Source organism: Ursus arctos, unplaced genomic scaffold, assembly GCF_023065955.2.
Source record: "Ursus arctos isolate Adak ecotype North America unplaced genomic scaffold, UrsArc2.0 scaffold_27, whole genome shotgun sequence".
Classification (NCBI taxonomy): domain Eukaryota; kingdom Metazoa; phylum Chordata; class Mammalia; order Carnivora; family Ursidae; genus Ursus; species Ursus arctos.
In genome coordinates, this window is record NW_026622952.1 from 12,514,591 (window position 1) to 12,529,214 (window position 14,624).

General features: G+C 38.9%; 1 protein-coding gene across 1 annotated transcript in view; it reads left to right on the forward strand.

Moving 5' to 3' along the window:
- DCTN6 (dynactin subunit 6) overlaps positions 1 to 8,700 on the forward strand; it is a 22,954-nt gene extending 14,254 nt beyond the window's left edge. Inside the window, exons 3-7 of the mRNA XM_026508367.4 lie at positions 2,219 to 2,324; positions 3,670 to 3,758; positions 5,014 to 5,061; positions 6,287 to 6,429; positions 8,219 to 8,700. Coding sequence (XP_026364152.1) covers positions 2,219 to 2,324; positions 3,670 to 3,758; positions 5,014 to 5,061; positions 6,287 to 6,429; positions 8,219 to 8,317 — 485 coding nt within the window. The 3' untranslated portion in view covers positions 8,318 to 8,700. The remainder of the gene's footprint in view (positions 1 to 2,218; positions 2,325 to 3,669; positions 3,759 to 5,013; positions 5,062 to 6,286; positions 6,430 to 8,218) is intronic.
- Positions 8,701 to 14,624: the final 5,924 nt, after the last annotated feature.

The window sequence follows — 14,624 nt, forward strand, 5'->3', positions numbered from 1 at the left end:
TTTAGAGTAAAATGCAAATCTGGTATTGTGCAAACTACAGACTTAAATTGGTTCACACAGCTGGAAGACCTCTAAGAAATTTCTCATTTCAAAGGAATCCAGTGTTTGTTTCAGTATTATTTAGCACTTCTCCCCCAAATGTGATAACATCTAAATGCCCATCATTAAGGGTTTGGTTAAATAAATTATGGTATGTTAATATGATATGAAATACTATTCAACCATTGAATAGCCAGCTAAATGTACTTATATGAAAAAATCGGCATGATTTTTCAGGTGAATAAAGCAAACTGCAGAATAACAAGTACTATTCCTTGATTTTTAAAAAAAACTGTACCTTTAATCCATATTTTTCCACCTTCAAATTCTATTTGTTCTATAACTTTATGATGAAATATATTTTATATACAGTGACATTTACAGGTCTTAAGTATACAGTAGAACTCAAGTCTGGAATAATATACCCCAAACTTTTAAGAATAGTTACCTCTAGGGATTAGGATTAGCATAAAGAGAGGATCTTTCGCTTTTGGCTTTGTTTGAATTTTTATAATGGGCACATAATACTTTTATAAATGTATGCATTTTTTTTTAACAAAGAAAAAAAAGGCACACATGTTTACTTGAGAACCTTCCCAGAGATCTGAGAGATCCCGTCTTCTACCCTGAATAGGAGAAATTGCCAGGGAAATTTTACTTTGGCAGCTGAGGATTTGGGGAGCCAGAGGTGACAGAAATAACAAAGCCTCTCTCGTGTTGTTTCTTATCAGACTGTGCGGTCCTTTGACCGTGCATCCTGTCTCGGGCCCCACCCTCCTTATGAGTCCCCGGCTCTTCATTGTTAGGGCAAAAATAGACCTGCATGGAGGTTCCTTCCAATTCTCTAGGCACCAGGAACACCTCCTTATTTATTTTAATACATTTGTGTGTGAGTATGTTAAGTATTTCCAGTTTTCAAGATAAAGAAGATACGCAGGCTCAAAAGGGCAAAAGTAGCTTGTGTTCCCTTTTGTTTCCCTGTGACATACAACACTGCGTCTTACCTGTCACAAGCAGATAATGATTATTGAATCAATTAATTTACACAATCGACTACTGAATGACATGGACAGTGTCATCCTCCTGACTGCCTCCCCGGACCTTCTGTCAACCTTTCTACCCACCCTCTCTTACTTCCAGAGTCCGGTTACCTCGCGTGTGCTTGTTTACCAATAAAAATAGCCTTGGCGTTGGGGGTGGATGGGTGGGGCCGGTGCTGCAGGGAGTGGCGAAAGTGAGGTGGTATTTTCTAGTGAGTGGTTTCATTATCACCAAAACACTAGGCCTTCAGGAACTCAAGAACGAGGGGAAGGAATGTGTTAGCTCCAGAATCGTGGCACTGTTTAAGCAGTGCAGTGCCTTCTCCACCCTGATGGTGAAATGGATGTGGTAGACCCCTTCTTGCTCCCTTCAATTTGAGATGGGAGTCATTGCCTCAGTCGGCCTATTCCAGAGCCTTAGGACTCCAGTAATCACATTTGACTCCTTCCACCGCCTCCCTGTAAGCTTTTTCAACCCTTACCTGGTTAAAATCGTATCTTAGACCAGATACAACAGAAGCTCTGCCTCCCTCCGATGGTGAGGCTTTTTGTAGGGATGGTGACAAAGTAACAAAGATAAGGTTAGTTTCTGTATTTCCTGTCTCCCATTCCACCCGTCTTTCCTCTTAGCCGCTTAATAAAAAGACTAACTCTAGTACGCTAGCATAAGAAAGCCTTACGTGGTTCACTAGTGTGAGAACGCACCAGCATCATAAGAGAGCCTCACTTTTATGAGGGAAAGCAAAGCAAGGAAGGGAATTAATTTTTCTTGCCAACAATGTGCCAGAATACTGTGTCTACAAACATTATCTCATCTAATCCATACAACGACTCTGCGAGACTGGTATTCTCACCACCCCCATTTCACTGCTGAGATAACAGAGGCTTCCAGATAGTCGGTGAGCCAGGGCTATCTGGCTCCAGAGCCTGTGCTGTCTCCACTCACCTTGGCTTGAGATTTGGCAGTGACTGCTGTGGATAGCAGCGAGGAGATAGCGTCTGTAGAGTGCCTAGTGTGGTGCCTGGCACACACTGTAGGAAGTGTGCCTCCCAATAGCCTCAGCCCCCCTCGGTCATCTTCCCCTCCTATTGCAAGCTGAGCCTCCACCAGTAATCCCGTTTCATCCTATTTTTAACAGGACCTAGGACGGTGATCCACCCTAAAGCACGAATTATTGCCGAAGCCGGGCCGATCGTGATTGGTGAAGGTAACCTCATAGAAGAACAGGCGCTTATCATAAATGCGTGAGTAAGACTCTTACAGAGACTCTGAACTAAGTACCACAGGTTGTGCTTTTATTAATTTCAGCTGTCTGTAGGAACCTTTTACAACAGACATCTGGAAAGCCCACGATTCTAGAACTAGAGAAACATTAAGGATCTTTTCAACACAAGTAATTAGTAAATGAGGAAACCAGAGACCGATGGGTAATGAGACTTGTCCAAGGGGAGAGGACTCATCGGTGGCTGACTAGAAGGTCTGATAACCTTCCCCTTACGTGTCACTACCTCTTCTGTGCCTTAAGCAAACATTTCCAGACTCCAGAGACCAAGTGCTGTGCTGACCACCCTGAAGAGAACCTTTAGATTGGATGTGTCCGTTCTGGCTGAAATGTTATTACTGAGGCCCAGACACATGAACCTGACTCTGATGTATATTTTCATCATGCTTTGTGGGGGTAGCGCCCAGAATTGTATTTGAAAATTTGGGGGGTATAGAGGCAATTTTTAACTTTGAAAATTAAAGAAATAATAAAATGTTAAACATGTACATGATCTTAGTGAACTAGACTGTCATACCTATGAAATTTTCATAAGCGTTTGTAAAGCTTTCTAGATAAAATTTGGCAGGAGATTCAAGCTTATACCTAATTTATAGCAACAATGTATGGAATTTGTAAGAAAGACCTTGGGAAAATATTTAAATGTGATAAAGAGATTGATTTGTCTTAACGCTTACTTAGAATTTGGGAGTTTCTTACTATATTAAGCAGTTTCTTTTTAAAATCTATTTTGGCACCTTTAGTGTAAGTCAGTTGACAGCAGCTATATTCTGTAGTAACTCAACTGTCAGAGATAAAGCTCCATTTAAAAAATGGCTTCCTCTTAGACCACAAACATTTTATGTTCCAAATATTTCAAACTACCTAACAACATAAAATAATTATTTGATGTGGATATCTGTTTGCATTTCACAATCTCAAATGGTTATTAGGAATGGAAATTTTTCAAGCCAGGCATGATTTTGATTCCAATTTAACAAGCTAAAAATGATAGCCAGCAACATTTTTACCTTGTCCTAGGAAAGGCCCTCTCGGCTTTGGGCTTTAATAATAAGCAAAGGAAAGCTGATCTATGACTTCTTTAGGCATCTGCCTATGGCTTCTTTACATTTCAGTAGTTCTCTTTCAACTCAGAATCAGTTCTTCAGCACAGAGGATAAAGAATTCACTTGGGCTAAGAAATTACTCATATAGTTACATATAGTAAGCTTGATGGAGATAAAATTGCAAGAATGAACCCGAATTCTAAAACAAGAGAATTGCTTATTGCATTATTGACTTTGATGATTTGTCTCTTTTTTTTATAGTCACCCTGATAATATCACCCCTGATACTGAAGATCCAGAACCGAAACCTATGATCATTGGCACCAATAATGTGTTTGAAGTTGGCTGTTGTATCCTTTACAATAATTTAAGTAAACTCTTCTTCCCAGCTGTCTTTAGTATCCAAATCTATTCCATAGAAATTGTCATGTTTTAGCTATCAAATATATCAAATATATTATAAGGTTGCATTCATGCACACACAGACATATCTTTAGGTACCATCTTGCTCCTGTTGCTACAACTTGTTGACAGGTAGCAGTGACTGAGTGGCAGTAGACATAGAAACAGGAATCCTGGCTTCTATTCTGATTTAAGAACCACAGCTCTGTCCGTTTGATTCCTGTATAGTTTAGGTTAACAGTATGTTGTCTGATGCAAAGAAATGGTGGATGGGCATGGAAATATTTCATTCTTTGTTTTTTCCCCCCGAGTGCTACCAGTTCTTATGCTTGATTTTTGTACTCTAAAAAGATAGTAAAATATTTTCACGGTGTCAGCAAAACGTTATTTTATGATAAGAAAACTTGGAGGAAAAAAAATCTAATGTTTAACAATAGCAAAATATTTAAATAAGTTAAGCTATAAGCACACTATAGAGCTACTAGCAGTCATTTTAAACTATGTTTTTAAAGATTTTAATGGTATGGAATAATGGTTGCTTGCAAATTTAATTGAACCAAATAAAGTGAGCGGTGAAAGTTTATACAGTTTGATTTTATAGAGTTTGATTCCCAGTTATATAAAGGGAATTATATGTGTTTATATAAAGATATATCAAACTGTTAACATGTTAGCTTTAAGTGATTTGGTGATAAGTAATTTTAATTTTCTGAAGACAATCATGAAAATACGTTATTCATAGAATTGGGGTAAAAGATGCTCATTTCTTTAAAAAAATATAGAAGGCATTTATATCTGCTTAGAGATACTCGTATTCAGAGATTAAAACTTTACTTTCAGGCTGCACTGAGCAAGAAGTTCTGGCCAGACTGGGGCTGCGTGGCCCTTCCCATGCCTTTGTCCTCTGCCTCAGTGCAGGATAAGGATATAGTGAATTAGGGACACCTAGGTGGCTCAGTGGGTTAAGTGTCTGCCTTCAGCTCAGATCATGATCCCAGGGTCCTGGGATAGAGTCCCACATCAGTCCTTGCTCAGTGGGAGCAGCTTCCCCCCCGCCTGCTGCCCCCCCTCCCCCGCTTGTGCTCGCTCTCTCTCTGACAAATAAATAAATAAAGTCTTAAAAAAAAAAAAAGGATATAGTGAATTAGTGGAGGGAAGAAAAGATGAACACATTTACAGTGTTTACTTAAGTCTGGCTCACAGATTCCCAAGCCATGAAAATGGGAGATAATAATGTTATTGAATCAAAAGGTAAGCTATATTTGGAATTTTATTGCGAAAAGTGATTACCTCCTTTCTCTTTATTGTGTCCTGGAAAACAATCTAAGTAGAAACCGTGGCAAAGTGGAAGGAACGTATGGTTGAAAGCGGACTAAAATAGTCATGAGATGAATTCTTTGCCTTTAAGGAACTTAATAATGTGTTTAATACATTGAATTAAAAATTCAGCCGTGGGTCTGCCTGGGTGGCTCAGTTGGTTAAGCATCTGACTCTTGATTTTGTCTCAGATTATGATCTCAGGGTTGTGAAATTGAGCCCCGTGTCAGGCTCCAGGCTGGGCGTGGAGCCTGCTTAAGATTCTCTCTCTCCCTCTCCCTCTGGCCCTCCCCCCCCTTTAAAAAAAAAATTCAGCTGCGTACATTTAAATCAGGATTGAATTAAATCATAATATTCAGATGAAAAATTTGAAAAAGATTTCTGTTAAATACTAATGTCTGATAATTTAGTTGATTAATGTAACTGCAGAATTAAAGAAAAAAAATCATTTTCTCTAGCAATTTGCTTTCTTTAATTTCAGGACTGCTTTACGTAGCCAGTCAGGACAAATGGAAGCTACTTATAAATGGAGCTAGGCAGGAGGTCATGTAAGGTCACCACCACTACTGGAAAGAGCTCCAAGAGCGTGTCCCACTGCAGTCCAGAAAGAACCTGAACAATGAGACAACTTCAGAATAATGATTTTTTAAAAAAATAGAATAATGATTTACCTTTGGTCCTGATTGGCATGAAAGAAAACGTTTCTTTTTTTAAATAATAAAATTAGACTTTTTGTTAATCTACCTAACGGTTTTTATTTTAATGTGGATTACCAGTTATTACTATCATTGTTATTTTCTATTTATTATATACTTACTATGTGTCAAACCTGTGCTAGGCACTTTACATTTAATATCTCACTTATTCCTTTACATTGCAACAAACTATTAAGTAGGTCAGTCTTTCCATCTTATAGATAAACTTGCTCATAGAATTTACAGTGACTTGCCCAGGGTCACATGTCAGCAAAGCTCTGGTTTAATCCATTTAATACTAGTCAGGCGCCTGCCTGTATGCTTTACAAACTCTGAACTGAAATATTTCCTTTAATTTTTTTCTTAAGGCTAGTTTGCAATTTAATACTGAAGTCATTCTAGAAAAAAGTTAACATTTTACTCATTTGTCTTAAATTGCATTTCTTTCTGTGTTTTTACTGCAGCATATGTGGGCAGAAACGTGATATTGACAAGTGGTTGCATCATTGGGGCTTGCTGCAACCTAAATACGTTTGAAGTCATCCCTGAGAATACGGTGATCTATGGTGCAGACTGCCTTCGTCGGGTGCAGACGGAGCGACCACAGGTACTAGACCCTGTCTTTAAAAAGAGTTCTTTCTAAAAGAAACAAAGACTTAAATACAGAGAACAAACTGGTGGTTGCCACAGGGAGGTGGGTGGAGGGGATGGGTAAAACAGATAAAAAGGATTAAGAGGTACAGACTTCCAGTTATTATAAAATAAGTCACAGAGATGAAAAGTACAGCACAGGGAATGTAGTCAGTAATTTTGTAATAATAGTGTGTGGCTGCTGACGGCGACTACATTTATCATGGTGAGGACTGAATAATGTATAGAATTGTTGAGTCAATATGTTATACACTTGAAACTAATATAACATTGTTAATTATACTTCAAAAAAAAAGTTCTTCTCGGGCTGCTGATTTTCCCCAAAATACCACATAATTGTTTCAATGGGGCAGCGGTCTGCCATTTAAAAAGCAAATGGTTAAAATAAAACATCAGAAAAACATTCCTAAAGTTAGAATTTATTTGCAATGAAATTATTCAGTCTTTTAAGTTATTATCAAAAATATATACAAAGATGACAAGGACAAATTGATAGAAAAGAAAATCCAGAAATGTTATTCCTAGTCTTACGTGTTTTCACTGAAGATGCGTCATCAAACTTTATAAACTGTTGATTCAGTCTTAAAATATTAATCCTTCAGGGTAAGGAATGACCCTACCAAATTTATATTGGACAGCCAGCTTGGATCCATCTATTAGTTTACCAACATAGACGACTTTTCTGAAAATAAACACAGTTTGTGAATATGCAAATGGCTTTGGGTATTTCCCTGGCTTATGAGAAATTATCTTCTCCTCCTCGTGAGAACCAAGAATAATGAAGAATATGTATTTAGGGTTTCATTTAGGAGATAAATAGGGCATCTGGAGCTTTCTTTGGACATTCTGATTGTTGTTTTAAGCCTCATTGTCTGGCCCAGAATATAGTGCTTTAGTTACCCAGCCTCTCTCCCCTCCCCCAAAAGAAAATATTTTTCAAGATATTTACCACTTTGCATCTGATTCTTAGCCATATTTATCAGAAATTAAAACTCCAGTTCTCTTTGGGTTATTCTGTTTCTCTAACTTTTGGCTTTTATTACTGTTACAAGCAAGTATGACTTCTATAGACTAAAAGGCAATAAGAACAAATCCAGTTTTTCTTTTTACTCTCTTTCTGCATAACAGCAAAGATGATTGAAGAGGGAGAAACTAATTGGGTTAAGGGAGATTAGAATTAAGTAGGAACATCTGAAGTTCAACACATACTGTTTTCCATGTTTCAGTGATCACAGTGATCATGTGTAGAGGTCCTTATTAAAAGAAGGGTTCCCCAGTGTCAAGGGCAAGGGTCTAAAACTCCGTATTTGTCAGGAGTGCCCCTCCTGAGTTTCACAGTGAGGGAAGTTTGGGCAAAGCTGATGCGGAAGGGTAAAGAGCTGATGAGGACTGCAGCTGCGTGCTGTGTAGGTCCTGCAGAAAGCTGGGTGCTCCAGGTTTCTACTTATGTTGCTGTCTGTGATCAGAACTGTTTAACTTTGGAGGCCAGGGTAAAGTATACAAAAGCTGGGTTGAAAACTGAGTCATGTATATTTTTACATGTAAAATCTTTCAGCTTTTTCTTATTACCAAACTTAACATATATTCATTGTAAATTAAAAAAAAACAAAAACAAAACAAACAGGTAAGCAGAAATAAGCCAGTGAAAATCACCTATATTTCCCTGGCCTGGTGGTAATTATCTCTGCCTGATACTCTTAACTTTGCCTTCTGCTTGTCAGTCCTTAATTATCTTATCTTTTTAGCCCCAGACACTACAGCTGGATTTCCTGATGAAAATCTTGCCAAACTACCACCACCTAAAGAAGACTATGAAAGGAAGCTCAACTCCAGTTAAGAACTAAGAACAATATATGACATGGAGATAACAGTTTGTCTTTGACCACTGTCTTTTGAAAGGGCCACAGTGTTCATGCACTCTTAGCAGTTCCCGGGATAATACATGTTGACTTTATTTTGTTAAATTGAGTCAGAGAGGAAGGTAATGGATTTTCACTGTAACTGTCCTCTATAATTTATATAAAATGCATTATTTTCCTATATCCTTGGTCCTTTTCTGAGAATTTACAGGTTCGGTTTATTTTTCTTTTGCCATATAAAATGTTGGCCATGGATTTTAGTTGTATAAAAGACTCCTTGTGATAAGAAAGGACATATTGTTATGTATTTATATTCTAGCATATATTGTACTAAATAAAAATGCTAATGACAGGACTTTTAGTGAACATACTTTAATCGATTTCTGTACTTGTGTTAACATTCCCATAGTAGATCTTTTCATTTTTATTGCATACTAGCTATATTAAAGCTAATGTGTTTGTCTTCTCCTTTTGTGGCTTTGGAGCTGTTTAAAATTTCAGGTGAGATTTCAGCAGCTGTTGAATTAATTTGACTTAATTTTGTTTCCAAGAAAAAAAATTTTATTTTCATTTTAGTAAAACAGAAATAATTAGGGAAAGATGTATTCAGTAGCATACAAAACTAGTAAGAATGATCTCTGATGAAAATGACAAGTAAATGACCATTGAGTGGTCCTGGGTTTCTGGAGACAATGAAACTAAAAGAGATTTTGATATATTTATAAATTTATGAAATGATTTTGGCACACAACTAATGACTGGTGATGTTGTTATAATTTATCTAATTTATCTAATTACATAATGGCAACATATTGAGGATTTTATCGTAATTCTAAGGTTTAATAATTCAAATGCATATATTTGATGGAACATACTTTTCGATTTTTGAATCAGTAGCTGTTGATTAATACTAAGGCATTCAATACTAAAATACTTTTTCTTGAAATTAAATATTTAATTATATAGTAAAAACAATTTTTGAAGTTCTGAAACTGACAGGTACAAATTAGCCTTTGTTCCAAATTTGAATGATTCAATTTTGGTAAGAACACTCAAGACTCAGGTTAGAAGACTACTACTACATGTGGTGGATTGAAAAAAAGGTAACATCACATAAATGTCCCATTTTTGATAACTGTTATTTATTCAATTTTCTGCCCTTGGTAATCTCAATTTAGGATTTTGTTGATCATGGAAATTTTCTAGATAAAAGATCAGAAATTACAAAACTGCCTTTCAGAGGTTATGCCAATTCCAAAATATTATCTCTGGACAAGCTCTGATATGCTAATAAATGTCCTCTGTTCCAAATTATACAGGTAATATGTGAACACAGCAGTGAGACACCTCCAAGGACATGGTAATAAGATACCCCCAGAGATTTAAACTAATTAAGTCAGCATGTGGTGAGGTGAGCCCCAGTGTTTCCTAGGTACACTGTGGTTTTTAAGTGATACTAACTCACTGAGGAAAGAAAATGTGAACAGAAATAGTCGATTTGCCAAGAATTTGGAGAAACAGAATATGACAGTGTAAGTGCAGTGTTATCCGTGGAGGGGAGGTGCTGAATCCAAGACGTGAGCAGTTTAGTGACCAGAAATGTTCTCTTCTTCAGGTAGTATCAGTTTATCAAGACTTGCTGTGGCTTGGGAAGAGCATACCTTGAGACTCCCCACTTTGGGCTCTAATTACAAGCTTAACTGAACCACTTTCTGATTTGCTAGTATGACCTCCAGGCTATCATTCAGGAAAGGGAGGGACTCTGGATGAGAGCGCCAGAATTCCATTCTACGCATAGCAAATTCAGAGAAGCTTTCTCATTTATACGTTAGCCTTGTGTGAATTTAGTTTGTATAGTTCGGCCCCCAAGTCTGTCAATTTAGTCTGTGAGTTCTGAACATTCTGAAAAATACCATTTCTGACCCTTTAGGACAAAGAACCAAAGCCCAGACACTGTACTGTGCAAACTTCACCCTTGGGGGCTTCTCCGTAGCAGGTGTTCCCTTACTAACAGTCTCTGTCTTGCTGAGACTGTAACTCAGACTTCGTCACAGACATCCTGGGCAATTATGCTAAGGGGTAGGACAAACCCTGACATACTTGGGACATAGAAAGTAGCAACTGGGCAGGGAGAAGAAAGAAACCATTTTATCACAGCATCTTACTGCAAGGCAGCAATAGCTCTTGGGTCAAGATGATAGATCGCCAGTTGGATAGTATCGGGTCTAGAAAGCGTACTTCACACTGCTCTCTTATTCATCCATGAACACACACTAGAATAGTTATTTGCTCTGTGTAGAAAATTACCGCAAAAGGTAGCAGCTTAATACAGTGAACATTCATTATCTTACATGGTTTCTGCAGATCGAATCTAGGAGTGGCTCAGCTGGTGGTTCTGGCTCAGTGTGCCTCATGTTTCTCTCCAGCAGTCAGTCAGACCTGCAGTCCTCTGAAGATTTGACTGGGGTTGGCTGGTCCACTTACAAGATGACTGCCTCACAGCGCTGTTGGCAGGAGGTCTCCATTCTATACCATGTGAGCCTCTCCGCTGGGCTGTTGGGTGTCCTCGTGACCTGGCAGCTGGCTTCCCTCAGCTTCCTTCAGATCCAAGCGAGGAAGGACCTTGTCTCTGAAGTTATCACCATCACTCCACTTCATTTTATTTATTTATTTTTAAAGATTTTATTTATTTATTTGAGAGAGAGCATGCACAAGCATGAGGGAGGGACAGAGGGAGAGGGACAAGAAGACTCTCCGCTGAGCAGGGAGCCCGGTGCAGGGTTCGACGTCAGGACCTCGAGATTATGACCTGAGCTGAAGGCAGACACTTAATTGATTGAGCCACCCAAGCATCCCTTCATTTTATTTCTTACAAGAAAGTCACTAAGTCTTTCTCATACTCAAGGGGAAGGGGATTATGCTCCACCTTTTGAAGGGAAGAGCATCTAAGAATTCAGGTTCATATTCTAAAGTCACACATGTCCGTTTATGCCTGGGGTCCTCGCTAGCTCCACATTGGGGAAGACGGGTTCAGGAAGAACTTCTCTTTATTAATGGGGATGGCACATGACATTATCAGAGGTCTTTGTCATAACCTTTTCCAAACACCATCTTTTTAGAAATTTAGATGACTTGTCCCTACGTATATATCTCATTAAGCATAGGTTTAACTTCTCTAGGCTAAGTAGAAATTATTATTAATAAAGATCCCGAAGGGTCAGAATGTTGAATAAGAGAGTGTCACACTCTACGAACTGAGACAGCCAGGTGCCTCCACAAAAACTATTCTTAATATATACTTAGTAAACTCACCAATGTTTTTTAAATTTGCATTTATTTATTAAATGTATAGAAGCTACTACATGTCAGGCACTGTTACAAGCAGTTTACGTATAACTGATTGATTACACATGAAGTCATTTAGTTCTCTAAACAGGTAAGTAATATTACCACCATTTCACAGATGTGGAAATCGAGGCACAGACAGGCTAAGTGACTGTCCCAAGGTCTCTGGCTAGTAAATGGCATTTGGCTCCAGAGTTCATGATCTTAACCCCATTCAGCACTGCCCTTTAGAGATTCCATAATACATTGGGCTTCCTACATGCTGGTTAGGAAAGCAGCTGAGGATTTGCCTTGCTTATTAGTCTTTGTTATTTTTAAAGTTCTTAAGCAGCGTGAGACAAAACAATAGGAAAACTTAGTAAGAATTACTGGTCTTTCCTCTGAATTCAGGAAGAATACTAGAAGAGGGGGATGCCTGGCCGGTTCAGTTGGTAGAATATACGACTCTTGATCTCTGGGTTGTGAGTTCAAGCTCCACATTGGGTGTAGAGATTACTTAAAAATAAAATCTTAAAAAAAAAAAAAGAATTACTAAAAGATGGTCCTCACGTTAAGGCTATATGTCGTTCCGTCCAAAACTTTAAAGTGGTTCTGCTTATTATTAACTAACTGGTGGTAAATCGTGGTGGTGTTTTGTTGTTTTTACTTCTAAAATAATACAATTTCATTTTAGGTCCTTAGGGGGTGGGGAGGAAATACTTCTAATCCCGTGGCCCACCCTCAAGCCCCACTGCTTTTTTCATTTTGGTGGCTAGTTCTTAGTGTGCGGTCCAACCATTAATGAAGGGGATGAGGATCTTTCAGACACCTGACTCTTAAAGCTGTAGACCTGCTGTTTTATCACAAGAGGGCACTAGGAAACAGGATCGCTCTCCCCCTAGTGATTAGCAAATTGGTTCTCTTGGAGAATTTTATTATCCTTAGTAATCTGACCCATAGTAAGGCTACTTTAGATTTCGATTTTTTTTTTTTTTTTTGGTTGTCAGATGATTCTTTATTGAAATATTTTCCTTTCTAGTTTTTAACGAGCTGGGCATTCCACTGCACCACTGTTGATATCATCTGTGATATCATGAGGGGGGCGGCCATCAACGTTGCAGCCCACGGACTGGGTGGTTCCAGAGAGTTCTCTGGCTCAAAAGAGCGGTGCCGCATCTGTTGGGCAGCATTGACAATCACATCAAAAGTACTATTTCCACTGTGCTTAGTGTTTTTTCTGCTTCTTTCTGTCTCTCGGTGGTTCCTTGAGGGCTTTGATAATCTGGGCAGGGGCAGAAGGTACCACTTCAATCCAGGCCTGTCTGTTCTGCACATCAGTTTCACGGTAATCCTCAGACCCTTCCAATCACCTGTTGCCTTGGTGATGTCATCACCAACCTTTTTTGGAGAAAGACCCAGGGAGCCGATCGTGCCAGGACAGACGTGGACTCAACTTGTCCACTGGTTCCCCTCACGTATGCAACTTTGATCTCACTGGGGTCAAACTTAGGCAGCATGGCGGAGGCGGCTGATGTTGGGTGAACCCAGATTCGGGACAACCACAGACAGTTACACCTTGGCCTCCTCTGAGCTGAAAGCCAAAAGCTAGACTTCAATATTTTCTTAAACATAAATGAGGAACAGTTCCTTTCTTGCCTTCAAGGAGAGATATTTTAATATTTTGGAGCATTCACCAAGAGCAGACCCAGTGACCCTGAACACCTCCAACAGCAGGCTCACACATTATGCCCTCCCCCAGAGAAGCCTTGCTGGCCCTACCGGAAGCTCTGTAAAGAAAGGTTTGCTCAAATCCTATTCATTAGCATTCCTCCCAAAAGAGTTCATAACTTCATATAAATTTAAATGCTGTCTCTGAATTTAGATTTTCTGTTTCTAAAACCGACTCCGCCTTCCTGCGGCTCAGACCTTTGAACCGTCTCTGTTCTGTGTGGAAAACATTCCGAAGGCTGAGGCCCACGCAATTTTTACGACTAATAAGTAGGCTAGTCCCTGATGGGCTAATCACTTCTTCCTGAGTTGTATGCTTTCCAGAAGTCAGTCATTTGTTCCCAAACTTGTTTATGCAAGTTGTACTTCGTAATTACATAATTTAATTCAATATTACCCAAAGCAGATGAAGAGGAGCGTGAAGAGGGTTGTGGTCTCTATGAAAATAAGTTGAATGCTTGGGAAGACCTGACAAAGACCTATCGGATATCAGGACTTATCTCTAAAGGTAGGTCTGTATCACGTCTTAAGAAAAACTGCTGTGGAATTAGGTATGGGTGAAACAAACCTGTAAGTTTGGGTGGAGAAAAGGGTTGTCAAAATCCAGCGGAATTCTGCCCTCCGTTTTCTCCACAGGTGTCTTGAGTCCTCACTCCACTGAAACTAAAATTGACGGCACTATTGCTCGTGGTAACGCATGGCTTACGTACTGCCCCCATCCATAGACCCCACTCCAAGAAAAGGCCTTTTAGCCCGATATCAAAGGAATGATGGATGAATAGACTTGTATGTTTTTAATTAAAAATAACATTTTAAGGATTTCTATTATAATTTTGTGATTGCCTGCTCTAACCGACTGTTCTCTTTAAGTGACCAGCTGTAGATCCTGGCTGCCTGGGGAAGAGAGCTGCTACCATAGACTTCCACGAGCTACCAACCGCACATAGGTAGGGGAACGCTTGCTAGTGATTTGTACGTACTGTCAACTAATAACCTCATTTTTAGAAAGATTACACCTGGAAGCCCTTATCTCTGGGTTAAATGCACTTGATTTTTAATACAGCGGGTTTTTAGAATTCAGTTACCTATAATATATCTAGGTCTATTAGCTGAAAGAATGGTTTCAGGTCTTTCAGCTTATCCCATAACTGTGCCTCAGATATGTTTTCTTTTCACTTAAGGCTGACTGGCACAATTGTGGACGTGTGGTATAATTGCTTAAATGCGTAGAGCCCAGAAG